We start from the raw sequence: 14,778 nt of genomic DNA on the forward strand, positions 1-14,778 counted from the left end.
TTGTCGCAGGAATGCGGTCAGCAAGTCACTGGAGAATTAATGAAATGCCAAGATGGAGGGAGAGAAATTGCCTGTATAACCTCTCCTCAAGGTGCCCTTGTGGTATTTCTGAGAATAAGTCACACAAGAGGAGAGCATATAGCAGCTCTGGTCATACTATGAAAGTTGTGCTGCCTTCAACTCTTTTTTTTTTTCTTTTTTCCGTACATCAGTGAAAATGAGAATGATCATTGAGTCGCTTCCTCACTGCTGAAGATGCGACCACAGTCTCCAAAGGTCAGGCACAGGAAGAGATTTAATTGCATGCCTTAGTGTCAACCCTTTTAATAAAACACGTCATTAAAGTCTGGAGGAGCTGACTCGTTAACCTCTTACCTCCATCACTCCGCAAAAGCTCGGCTAAAGAGGTTTTTAAAATAAAGACATATTAAAAAATCATCTCGTTCTGGTTGGTAAACCAATAGTGAAGTAAGAAATCTAGAGGCTGTTGACTGCTACCTGACTTGACTCCCAGTGGAATCGGGATCCCTGGCGGCGACTGTCCCGATGACCGTGCTGATGGCGGCGTTCTCGTTGACCTCCAGCGAGTACACGGGTTTGGAGAACACGGGAGGCTCGTCGGAGTCGTCCACTACGATCTTCATGGTGGCTGTGTCCTTGAATGGTCCTCCGCTGCTGGGCTCCGAGCGGATGTTGGTGGCTTCCACTTTGAGGGTGTACGCTTTCCGGGTCTCGTAGTCTAAAGGCTGCAGCACAAGGAGAAACAGGTCAGTGACGTGTGACAGGAAGGCCGCCCGTTGATTTCACATCTTTCTCTAATGTCAATATCAAACACACAACAACACCATGCTGCAGCATTTATTACTAATTTGAAATTAGACCAATTTATTCAGTGATTGATATAAATATTACGAGACATGAGATATTGAATAATAGCGCTAAATCTAGTGTTTCTTTCTCAGCTTGTTTGTGACCTTCAAGGCACATTATTCAATGAAGTTGAAGCCAAATTGCACATATGTGTTGATCTTCTTGCTGATTTCAAACCAGGCCAGTGGTTAAGTCCATTTTATTTCTGCACTGTGAGAAACTCAGAACAGTTTTAGTTGTTTTTGTGTCACATGGTTGACTCTGGGTTTTACGTAATGTTTTATTTTGGTTCTCGTGCTCTTTGACATTGATCTGACAGTGACAATAGGAATGATGTGACAATGTCATAACCATGAAATGACACCTGTCACAGACATGAAGGAGTGTTTATGAATGTTTACGACATCCAGTGTCATTTGAACAATTACGTTTACGAGTTTTGAGGCGGAGCTGACACTGCCGAGGACGCCTTTGTTATGTCAACTCGGTATGAACTATTTCTGACAGCGTCACCAATAATATTCCCGATGACTTCAGCAGCAGTTTGAGTCAAGGTGACAGTCGGAACTACGTGTTAATGAAAGTTTGTCCTCCTGAACTTTTTCAAGGTGAATCGTGGCAGTCTGAATGCCTGTTGTGTGTAGCACTCCTTGGAGGAACTGAACTTGACTGGTTTGGAATGTACGATGTCGGAAAGTCAACTCCACAAATGCAGGGTGTAAAAACGTACAAGTGCTCACTTTGCAGAGAATTACGTAATGAAATATCCCATAAACTTTCACGGCAAGGATTTTAGGTGCCAGCCATTTTGAAGCTTGGACCGTAATGGAGAGTGGACCAAATCCCTTCTTAGAATACCCAAATGTATATGAAGCGTTTAAGGTTACCTCCACGTCACTATGCTTTAGAACAGTGTTTTTCAACCTTTTTTGAGCCAAGGCACACTTTTTTGTTTGGAAAAATCTCGAGGCACACCACCACCCAAAAATGTTAAAATGTGAAACTCTGTAGCCTCTATTAACAATATAAAGTCATTCTCATCAAAGCTTTATCAACAGGAATCAAATAAATACAGAAAAAAGTATTTCCCAATTTCTTTTTTTTATTTTTACTCACTCAGTGTGAAACCTGGACCTGATGGATGAACACAGAGCTGAGATCCTGGCAGGAATAGAAGACAGACAAACACCAACATGTCTTGTTCGTGGTTCGAATCCTCCCTTTTCAAAAACTTCTCCATCACTGTCACTGACACAGGACTTTGATACAACATGGTAGCAGCCGCAGGTGGTGGTGATTAATGAGACTGACGTCTGTTAAGTTTCGATTTCAACGGCAACGTTCTGTGCTGCCATCTATTGGCGAAGAGTATTTATACATGATTACTCTTCAACACACTGCTCTCACAGCTGACAGCGGCTGTGAGAGCAAATGTTTTTTAGAAAAAAATGTGAAATTGGATACTTTCCCACGGCACACCTGACTAGATCTCGCGGAACACCAGTGTGCCGCGGCACACTGGTTGAAAAACACTGCTTTAGACTGTGCTAAGTCATCTATCTTTTATATACGTTATGTGCAGAATGAATGACTGTTGATTAGCTCTTTAGCCCTCTGTCTGGAAATAGCATGTCCTCCCTTTTGCATGCTATAGTTTCCCTCAGATGATCACCGCACTTTTCTAAAATGCTGCAATGGTGAAGGGACACCACCGTTATGAAGACAAATTAGTTGAGCGTGTCTCGATTGTAAATTGTACACTGTTGGAAGTACCTCATTGGTTATACATAAGAATCTGCCTTTAAGTTAAGCGTAATGAATCCTATAGTATAGAGATTTACTCATCTTCACAAAGACGCAACTTACAAATGTGAGTTGAATAAGCTACAGTTTTCAACGCAAAGTCTGTGTGAGATATTAGATGTAAGTGCCTGGCAGCAGTCATACCCTATCATAAAGGCCCAGCAAAGCATTCTGTTTACTATCATTCTATCATTTAAACAATCCTACAATCTCACTCAAATTACACACACTGGGACTTTGCTGGGTGTGATAGCATCTATTGTATTTGTGTATCGCGGCAAAAAACGAATGATTTGATCATCACTTTGATTTAAATCAGTCACTGTAATTGCCATTTTTCACAGTTGCGCAACCCGAAACATATTTTCCAAATAATTTCCACTTTATCAGCGTGAAAAAAACAGCAGATCCTTAACACTTTCGCATTGCGATTACACCCAGTGGAAGAAATGAGACGGGCGTTTCCCATCTGGTTTTCAAAAGCCGACTGTCACATGTGTTTAATCCCTCGTTTTACTTGACATAAAGTATTTTCTTTATAGATAACATGTCATTAATATTTTAAAGAAAAAAGGAAGTCACCATTTTACTGTCGTGGCATCTCTGAGGACACCCCAGACTGTCACAATTTCATTCTGAATCACCTCTGGTCACTCTCACACGAGGAGAATAATGGGATCAAGTCACTTCCACGCTCCATAACCGAGATTTATAGGGAAATCAAACTGGGCCTTGCTGCTTGAGGGGACAGGAGCTGGCTTGGGGGCGGGGATGAACAAAACGAGAAATGTATTTGGTTAGAGAGCGAGAGGAATTGTACCCGAGGTCAGTAGGGGCCGGTCGCTGTGGTGTGTGTGTGTGTGTGGGGGGGGGGGAACCCCGTGCTTTGACTTGTGCAGACTTAAACCCCTGGCGTCAGGGTGCGAGCAGTGAGCCCAAGCCCCTAAAGCCTCTCCAAGCCCCACTCCTCTTCGGAGCACTTATTATTAACCTCTCCTCACCCTCCCCCTCACTTGACACCCACCTTCTCCATCCCTCCCTCCAGCCCTCCTTCCATCCCTCCACTCCTTGCTTTTCTCTCTTCCTCTCTGATCCTGCCGTCTGTGCTGAGAAAGTGCAGGCTGTGGCTGGACCTCGAGCCAAATGGATTACACTTTAATTCAGAGGGAGGTGGAGAGCAAGTGTCTGCATGAGATGTTGCTGGCGACTGAAATTACACGTTTGATGACGAGGTTTGGAAAAGCACCATATCTTGATATGAATGGTTATGTGGAGGTCAGTGACGGGTGCAAACAGAGGATTAAATGCTTTGTGTTCATCAGTATTTTGACGTTCGATGGTCTGCTGACGAGTCAGAATTGCATTAAAACTGATAGAAATACAGAAATCAAAATGAAATGATGGCAACTATGGTTAACAGAACATGATAAAAGAAGGGTAAATACTTTTTATGCTATGACTCCCCTATATATATATATATATATATATTCTGTGAATTTATTTTGATTATCATGATCATAGAAAAACACAACAGTGCCTCCACCTGCTGAGGAAACACAGGACTTTCAACATCGACAGACGCATTTTAACCCCGGTTTACAAATATCGAATCCATCATTACATTCAATCTCATCTTGGTACGGTTCCCTCTCCATGAAACGCAACACAAAACTCTCCCGTGTTGTCAAACAGGCCAGCAAAATCATTGGTTCACCACAAACACCGATCCCTGAACCGTACAACTGCCGTGTGATCAGGAGAGCCACCCTGATCACAGAGGACTCCTCCCACACCCTCCATCACTCCTTCAAATGACTCCAATCAGGCAGACACTTCTAAGTCCCTCTGGCCTGTAAAAGATTCTACAAAAAAATGCTTCATCCCAAACGCACTAGCCACTCTTAACATAATAATATAAGAAACTGGACTATACACGTATCTTCTCATAGTCCCAAGAAGCACGCACCGATGGGCATTCATTTCGCCATTTATTTCGAGTATAAATGCCACAATGATGTTTTAAGCTGGAAGTGTTTTGATAAAAAAAAGGAAAAACTCATTCCTACAGATAGTGATACTTTATGTTGATCAACTGATTCCGTTTTGGGTTGTTTTGTGGTCTAATTTCCCATCGAGAGGGCCATCGTGCTACTTGGCATCTTCTGACTGTTAATGCCTGCTCAACTGCCCATTTGCACACGTGCAGCGATAAGTCCAGTTGTCTACTAATCAGATCAACCATGACGATGGATTTATTCAAGTTAATGCAATCATTTTGACAGGCCTAATATACAGTGTGTATATATATACTCACTTATACATCACCGCTGTATAAGTGATATGTTGATGATCCTCCAATTACTGAATTTCCCCATGTGGGATTAATAAAGTTCAATTTTATCTTATCCTGTTCATCATTAAATTTGTTTTCCTTTTCTTAAGCCTTTAATCCTGTGATTGTACATTGTAAGATACGTTGTATTTTAAAATGAATGGTTAGTATAAAAATATTTTGGGGCAAATTATGACTTAAATTAACATTTATTGGATGTTGTAATGTTATGATTTAAATAATAGAAAATGTTCATAATGTTTGTTATAGTGTGTTTGCACCCCCTACCAAAGAAAATAAATCAACTCGTGTATATATCGTGAAAGGGTATTTTGTATTATTCTTGGCAATACAAGCTTCAACTATTGTTTTTTTGTTTGTTTGTGCAAAGCGTTTATTTTCTCTGTCCAGCATTTTCCCTGATGTTTCATTGTTTTCCCCACCAGCTACTGTTAAAAGTATTTCTGTTTTGATTGTCTAAAAAAACAGCATGCTAAGAAGAACCCTAAACCGAAACCTTGAATGTCAAAAAGCCAAAAAAAAAGGCTGAAATGCTAAATTCCTGTATGAAGCATCACTGATTGTCTCACACAAAGAAATAGTTTTTTGTGTGCGTTTTGCATGTGATTTAATCAGAGTAACACCATGACTGACACCACATGGCAACAGGAGTATTCAAATAATGGCATTTTATGCATCAAACCATGTTTACATGGAAATTATTTGCTGTAAATCGTAATGCCTCCGTGTTTGTTTGCTTTGGAGTGATTGAAAGGAACACTGATCCTCCACCACATGGAATGTCATACTGCGAAATAAAGCCAGTTGGTGGAAGAAGTTATTAGACATTTCTAGGATCAAATAAATAAGACATTAAAAAATAAAAAATAAAGTAAGTCAAAGATATTGAAAAAAAAAAAAAGATGTCAAGACTGAAGAATGGGGAGAAAACATGTTTGAATAAAGTCCACAAAGTGAAGTGGTGGAGAGCCAGCTGAGAAAAGCATCTCTGTTGGAGGCTGATTTGCATGTTACTTTCAGACATGTTGAAAACAAATCACACAAAGGTTTTCAGATATTGTAAATCACACTGCGTTTTTTTACATGAATCTCTAAACTCCTCACAGTATTCTGCATGATCTGGAGCACAAGTGCGATTGATTGATAGTGTGTCAGACTCAATCCTCGGTGCATCCAGTGAGAAGATCTGCTGTGTGAGCGTAATATCAGATGTTCAGCAGATCAGTGACACAGTGGCTCCACTGTTCTAATGTGGGAAATGGTGAAGCGGTAAGATGTGCTCCACAAGCAAACGCCAAGAATCTACGGTAGGAAACCATGACAGTGTGACTCTGTCACTTATTTCCAAACAATGTTGCTTAATCTTGTGTTGCAAACTTGTTAGAGTCGGCTCACGATTCTGCTGGTTCTCCTACATGCAAATTTCTCACTAATCCTCCCCCCTGACAGCGTGGAGAAACAGCTCATTACATTTGTTTGTAGTGTCCTGACAACGATTGGAAATGAAAAAAAAAAAAAAACTGAGGGAGAGAAGGGGGTTTTACTGTTACCAGCATATTTAATTATACCAATCCACTTTAAGGAAAACATGGTGGTAAACAGCTTCTTTAATTACCCCCAGTTAAGTTTAATTAAAATTATTTCCAGTTGCAATTACCCAATCAAATACAGCATTTATGCAAGTTTTCCAAACTATAATATCCTAATCGTGGAATCAGAACACAAGTCCTGTTTTGACCCCTTGAAATTATTAATTCAATAAACGAACTCACTGCTCTGACTGAATAATCCAGAGAGAGCCACTTTGATTCATATTAGTATGCACCGGGGTGCTGTTGCACAGCTACTGTTGATTATGAAGAGATCCGTCAGTGCACATGGAAAAAAAAAAAAAAAAAAGTTGCACAGTCGGTAATCATATGTTCCCCGGCTTTAACTCCATGAGTCTTAATTTCCAAAGGAGAGAGAAGCAGATCTATGCTGCAACAAAGCCTCACTCTTGTTTTTTCCACCCTCCCCCCACCGCAATAGCACCACTGTGTCATTTGAGGGTCTTGCTCAAGTGTTAGCATCAAATCAGTATGTACACACAGGCCATTTAGAGACTTCAAAGTTCAGCGTTGGCTGCAGGGGTGAAAGCTCAGCATCCCACTAACATCCCTCGACAGGCCTGGGGGCGAGCAGATAAAAAGCTTAAAACTCAAACAGCAAAGAATCTCTCCCCTGGTTTATGCCTCTCCAGCCTCAGTTAGATCAATATGTTTTAACCTTGCCGCAAAGGATTTTCAATAATTTGAATTCCACGTTTGATGGCACTTTATAGACCTCGTACAGCTGTTGACGAGGACGGGCTGTGTTGAGGAGGGGTGGAGGCGACACTCGAGCTTTCTTTTGTCACCTCCGATGGAGGATAACACTTGGCGGAGGTACACAACAAAGAAGAAGGATTTAGAACGTTTATACAAGTGAAAACGCAAAACTTTAGTTGCATTTTCGTTATCCATTAACACAATGACGGAGCTTGTGGCGCAGCTAGCAAGTTCTGCACATTCTCAGTAGATGGACAATAACAACAATGTCCTGGGCCTTGGTTTTATTTTGACAGTCACTGTACTAACGATCCAACTCGGTCGTCTGTCTACTAGAATGTCCATGTTCTACCATTTTTAATGTTTAGAGTAGATTGTTCTCTGCTGCATGTGTGTAGTTTCATTACAAAAACAGCCAACAGCGCCAACTAGTGGGTCAACATGTTAACTAAATAGTTTTCAGTGTTTCCTCCATGAAAACGGATGACGTTTTCAAAACCTTTCTTTAAAAAAAAAAAAGAAAATTAAAAAATTTGACATTTTCACTTGAAACGTCACGTAAACGGGACCTCATTTCAACTTCTAACCCGATAGCTTGTACCCCCCCCCCCCCCGCGCGCCCCCCACTTCAGTCATGCAGGAAGCTGCTTCAAGTTCACAGAACGACAGCCGAGCCGGGGCGGAGGTCTCGGGGCGGGACTCGGAAGTTAAGGTTGCCTAAAAGACTAACACATCTGACATTTGCTTTGTCAACAGTTGGAGATTTTATGACTTTGTGTCAAGTTTGTTCTCCGCCTCTGATGTTTTCTTTACTGGCAGTGAATGGCGGTCCCAGCAGATTGGCTTTGCTCTTATACATTCCACCTCCCACACACTCTATTGTTCACACTTTGACAAAGTCACACCACATGTCCTTGGGGGTACCGTCATTTTACATTGCAATATAATGGCGCCGCACTTTTGACTGATGTGCCGCTGTTTCTCTGCAGACGTTGAACCAGCCATGACTCAAGACTTAAGAACACCCATCCATCAATCATGTGTGTGATTCAGAATATGCAAACACCTCAGACGAAGCAAAGCTTCTCTCGACTGAGAATATAGAATACATGCATGTATAAGTAGTGGATGCTGTGAGAGCTTTGATAGCATGTGCTCCAATCTTGGTTAGATTTCCCATAGATGTCCTTGAAATACAGCCCCACGAAGATGCGCTTGGAGTCGTTATTTAAATGCATTGTGCCTTCCACATGTAAATTTCACAAACCTGCAGTATTAGGTGCTCAACACTTCTATCTTCAAGGAAATATTCACACTGCACATCTAGAAACTCATTAAATTGTACAACAGTGTGTGAACACCGTTAAGTTTTGGGTATACTTGTAGCTTAAGTGCCATAATTTGCACCTCACCGTTATTCACTGATGTGCTGGCCTGGAGGCACGAGATTGAAGCTTTGTGACAGGAACGATGTTTTGTTTTCCACGGAACCATACACCTGGGAATATTTCCGCCAACACATTTAATGAGCATTGTCTTTTCTTCTCTCAATCGCTGCCAATGTACCCTTGAGCAAGGCAATTAGAGTGCGAGTACTTAGGTAAGGTTGCTTTGAGGCCAAACAGCGGCATTCACATGTGGATGTATTGAAGAACAACAGGCCACTTTAGGATCACGTCCATCTGCTGTGAAGGCGATGACGACGTTTGTGTCAGCAAAACTGAAATTTAGCCCAAACTAGGATGTGAGCCGAGACGATTCAGAAAAACAACAACTTGCCTTGAGTGCTCAATGACCAAGATGGTAATGTCAACAAGAGGATATCATGTCAGAAAGAAGTGAGTCAGACCTTTTATTTCGCCATCCAATGTCTCCACGAGAAGTTTCACATTTTACTGCCAGCAGAAAACATGTTGAATGTGTTTTCTGAATTTTTCTCTCTCGCTCTCGCTCTCTTTCTCTCTCTCTCTCCCTCCCTACAAATACTGTTTTTAATAAACAAAAAATAGGTTTAGGCAAGTGCTCCTTTAGTGTTCACTCTCCTGGGGGGGGGGGGGGGGGGGGGGGCCCAGTCTTTAATATTTAATGCCATACTGCCGAAGCCTCACTCTGAAAACTAAGCCCCCAAAAATCACTGCTTGTGCTCAATAAATGCAGAGGAATCTGCACTTCAGTTTGCAAACATCACTTTTTAAAGTGTGTTGAGTGTTTACAGCTTCTATTAGCTGTGGCAGCTTGTTTATAGCCAGCTAAGTTATCAAGTTGACCAGGGTAGTACAGCAAATTCTTCCGAATGTTGGCTTGTGGTGACAATTGAAGAAATGGGCTTATTATTCAAGGCTGGCAGGTTTGAATCCAACTGCTGCCAGCTGGCACTTGAGCAAGGCCTTGAACCTGCTTCCAGTCAGATGGGGATGCCTGCTGCTCCTATTGGATGTGTAATTAATGTTAACTGTGAAGAGGATATGTTAAACGTAGAGTGAAAAATATCCAAGGTTATTCATGAAGTTTTGTATTTTTACTAGCAATCGTCTAATCTCTTCAGGAGTCATATTGAAGCTCATTTATCACAGTTAAGGCATTATATGACAGTTGGAGTCACAAGTGTGTCGATCAGACACACTTGAGTTGAGAAACACATTTCAGTTTATCTTGAATCAGCCAGACTGGTAAATTAGTGCGAGAATATCATTTAAACGCAAACGTAAAAGGTTTTTGTTGAGGTGCAGAGTATACGTGATGATAACATCTATAGTTTCACGAAACCAAACAATTACTAAAGAAAATGACTCAAATTTCTGCAAAAAATATAATGAAATATTCTAGTGCATAAAACAGTGAAATGTAAAAAAAAAATGCATACATACATGATCCTATAGCTGCTGCATTATGGGTGTTTTTACAGCATAGCTTTGAGGTTAATGCTAGTTAATTAGCTTTCACGGCAGCATCACCGATTCCTCAGCTCAGGTTGTTGAAACAAATATTTTATTTGAAATATTCTCCATAAAGTTGGTCATTTGGCTGAATTGGAGCCTATTGCAGACCTTTTTTTTTTGGCCCATGGACCTTATGTTTGATATCCCTGGTGAAAATCTAAAACAGCTTTTTACCTTTTCATTTTTTGTCAAGAAAAGGCTAATGTTGGCTGATTGTGTCCACAGTTATACATTCTAACAGTTTACTTTATTTACACTTTGTCTTTATTGATGACAAGAAAACGCTGATTTGAAAAGAGTATGAAATAAAGAAACGACTGGGAACAAAAAACAGTTATTGGTTTTTGTTCATGGGTCTAGTTTCTCCTTTGAGCAGGACTTTTCAAATCTCCACTGTCAAATCTTTGATCTCAGAGTGGCTGATATCAAACCAGAAAACTTCAGCAACTCTGCAGGCTGATCGCCTCCTTACCAACAAGCACCAAGAGTGATATGAGCTGACATGTTGATTTTTCTTTTTAAGAGATCTTTCCAGACAATGTCAATGATTTTTATGATAATTCATGAGAAACTATGATGAAAATATTTGTAGCAGCTGTCATGTGACACCTGAAAACCTTAAACCGGGGCCTAAATCAGAAGTCGGCATGGTTCAATTGAAACTGGGTGGGGCTTAAATCAGTACATTATTTTAAGTCTGAAATTGATATGGCTTGAGCAGAAGTTGCTTCATTTATTGTTTATTTGAAAACTATTTACAGAACAACCTCAGAACTGAGATATAGACTATATACTATATGTGGTATAAAAAGCTTAATTTGTAACATTTATAATATATGTATTTTTATGAACAGCCATATAGAAAAAAACATTAATATAGGCTACTTTGTGTGTTCAGCTATATGTGTGTAAGTGGTCTATAAGACTGTTTATTTTTTAATGATCTGTGTGAACCTGGTGATTCATGTAAACATCCAGTGGCGGCAAACAGGGAAATAATGTCAGCCTTGTTCACTGTATTCTTCTCAAAAGCACCGTGTTCAGTACGAGCAAAGTTTTCCAACTGACTTTACATCACCAGCCAAACTAAGAGCAAGGAGACAGTAAAAAAAAAAAAAAAAAAAAAAAACGCGACCGGCAGTGTCCGACGCGATATGAGCCGTTTTCAGCTCTGTCTTGTCAAATGCACGTTACGAAATATCATACAAACCGAAATAGAGGCGAGCTGAAGAAAGCAACTTGAGCTGGAGTCAAGCCAAGCACAGAGAGTTCAGTTGCTGTGTGTGTGTGCGTGAGAGTGGAGCAGATCTGCGTCTGCAGTTGTGTGTGTGTCAGGAGGGGCGTGCTCTGAGTGTGGCGGCTCTGTGTGTGACTGGCCAATCACAGAGCGTGAAGACAATCAGTTACCAAATGAGGACTTTCCTTCAGCACGAGCACGGATATTGACGAGTTTTACTCGTAATATGCTCCGACTCCTCAAACATGTATTATCCGTACCGGGGCTCATCCCGACTATCTACTTAGTGAAGTAAGAATCACTGTCAATCAAAGCACGGTGAGCTGCAAAACAAACAGCTAGCAAGGTAGATTGAAAAGCAGATAATGTTCCTAAATAAACTCCGATGAACTACTGCTGACGTCTAAATGCAACTCAAACCAAAGATCTCCAGACCAAACACAGACCTGTGAATTTTTTATACCTTTAAAAGATGTGTGAAGTTTCAGCAGTTATATTTATTGTCTCAACAAATGTATTTCTGAAATGAGACCAGCACAAAGAGGTTTGCATGAATGGCAATCTAAGAAAATCAGCTCTGCTCAATGGACTGACTGAAGATGATTCAACCACAATATTCTGGAGTGAAAATGCAAAACTTGCATTTTGGGGATTGGTTTACATGGCAATGGTGCTCGAAGGAAATGAACACACAACTTTCTGAAAACGCTCTGTCTATGTGTAGACGAGGGAAATGCTGATCCCGTTTCTGGTCACTGCGGCCATTGTCAATAGCAAGTTCTGCACAAGCTCAGTAGGTGGACAATAAGAACAATGTCCTGGGCCTTGGTAGTTTTATTTTGACAGTCACTGTATTAACAATCCAACTTGTCCACGAGAATGTCTAAGTTCTCCAGTTGTCAATGTTTAGAGAGGATTGTTCTCTTCTGCATGTGTGTGTGGTTTCATTACAAAAACAAAAGACAGCATCAACTAGTGGCCTGCTAGGAAATTACTTAGTTTTCAGTGTTCTGGCTGTTTCTGTTGGAAATGGACATATTTTCAAAACATTGCCATTTAACCGTGAAACATTTCTGTAACCAAAATGCAAAACCGTTTCACCTAAACTGAACGGAGTATCAGTCTGTCAGATGCACACACAGTTTAACCCACGCTACCTATTTAGGGTGTTTGCCTCCATCAATGAAGAATGTTAAGCGTGTAATCCAGATCGATGTTATGCTAATACAGTATCTGCAACACAAAATGGGATTTATTTTTTATTATTTTTTTTTTTATTCCACATTTGAAAAGAACATGTAAATCAGCCCATCATTTAGCAGCTGCTGACACATTTAATCAACTGGCTCGCCACGACTTCCGTTTGTGGATTTTATCATATTTTATGTGTTTTACCACTTCTGAGGCATGCTAATCTGAAAATGTTGCTCTTCTTTGTCCCAAAGCCTTTTTCTTCATCTTTGTTTCTTTAAATTCAGATTTGTTGTCCCACTTTGATATGTTTGATAACTTCCTCCGAATAAGGTATTGACTCCATATCTCATTTTAGTTTTTCTTGTTCTGGCTCAGAGCTTCCTTCCAATAAATTCATGGTGAACTCCAACCAAGACACAGACAATACCATTTTCCACTGAATTATTGGTAAACATATTATTAAGTAAGGTGTACACACATAATACACTCAAAAAGCACACAAGCTGAACATGCGATCGATTTGCAGGAACACTTTCACCAAAGCTTTTTCAAGTTTTCCACCTTTACCTTTTTCAGACGGAGGATTCCTTCTTGCGTCTGTGAGTCCGTGATGATCTCAAACATACTTTGGTCGTCTCCCTCAATGATGTTGTATGTGGACTTGGCATTGTCACCAATATCTCGATCGTTTGCCTTCACCTTCCCACCCATTTTCCCGATGGGCAGGTCTTCAGGGATCGTGAACTCATACAAACCTGGGAAGAGACACGAATAGCTCTGGTTTCTACCAATGCTGATCAGATTATCATGAATTATGATTAATCCAAGAAGATTCACGTTTTAATGGTTTGAGATGTTGAAGGTCACTTACTTTTTGAGAACTTGGGTGGATTGTCGTTTATGTCGGTGAGCGTGACGGTGACGGTGGTGGTCCCTGACAAGCCCCCCGAGTGGCCTCCCATGTCTTTAGCCTGAATGACCACCAGGTACTCCTCCCTCATCTCGCGGTCCATCCCATGGAGTGCGATCTTGATGGTGGCTGCAGGCAGGAACAATTTGCGATGCATTAATGCAAGTTTGAACGTGACTTATGGAGCCAGCCTGCATGCCATTGCTCAGGTGATTCTGCACAAAATGGAAAGACAGGCAGCTTTCATGCCCACTCTGCTCCATGGTTTACAACCTGCATTACTCCAGATCATGACTTCACATAACACACACTCCATACCAAGCAGAGACAAAGAAATCCCTGTAGGTTTATGCTGTGAAAAAGCTGTGTGAGTGTAGTGAGGTGCTCACGACTGAGCCTGTCCCTGCACCGAGAATCAGCTGTTTGTTTTTGAATGTGTTGTTCCGCCGTCTGCAGTCATTTGTATTCTGATTGAGTGTGAATTATGCTGTCTGTCTTGTATAATCTTGAATATTGTATGCAGAATGGACCTTATTGACTCTGCCGCAGCTCTGAATATAAAAAGGGCTCAGCTCTGGCATATATGGATAATCCACTCAGGAAACAGAGGCCCGCAGGATCATCAAATGAATATAAAACCCCTCATAAAAGCCGGGCTTTGGCATGACACCCTGTCTCGGTCCTGAGCTGCCTCCGACAATGATAATATGCCGCGCTATGATGAAAAGCATCGGAGGGCTGAGGATGTTTTCCGCCAATGCATTTTATTCTTGAAATAGGTTTTCCTGAGAAATGTCGCATAATTTCAGGGTCAGTTTGTGCCTTTCAAGGTCACACACACACACACACACACACACACACACACACACACACACACACACACACACACACACACACACACACACACACACACACACACACACACACAGCATTTGTGATCTAAACAAGGGAAGAGAGTGAAAGAGGAGGGAGCGTATGGAGCCAGACACCTCATCAGTATGATTCCTTGGGAGGAACGATAGCTTTTTTGGCTCAGACGCTGCACAAAATGCTACACATGGACTGTGGGATTAAAACAACAAATTGATTTGGATCCGTTGGTCACGGCGGAGCCACAGACTCTCACATTCTGCTGATTTTTAACATGTTATGAGTCCTGTAGC

The 14,778-nt window shown here is 41.1% G+C and overlaps 1 protein-coding gene across 1 annotated transcript in view; it reads right to left on the reverse strand.

The window, feature by feature from the left end:
* The window catches only part of cdh8 (cadherin 8), a gene marked incomplete at both ends in the record, with an annotated part of 156,382 nt that overhangs the window by 27,582 nt on the left and 114,022 nt on the right, over positions 1-14,778 (reverse strand). The window contains 3 exons of the mRNA XM_080500817.1: positions 499-746; positions 13,273-13,460; positions 13,577-13,744. Coding sequence (XP_080356943.1) covers positions 499-746; positions 13,273-13,460; positions 13,577-13,744 — 604 coding nt within the window. The remainder of the gene's footprint in view (positions 1-498; positions 747-13,272; positions 13,461-13,576; positions 13,745-14,778) is intronic.

Source organism: Blennius ocellaris (genome assembly GCF_963422515.1).
Source record: "Blennius ocellaris genome assembly, chromosome: 1".
In the NCBI taxonomy this organism is placed as follows: domain Eukaryota; kingdom Metazoa; phylum Chordata; class Actinopteri; order Blenniiformes; family Blenniidae; genus Blennius; species Blennius ocellaris.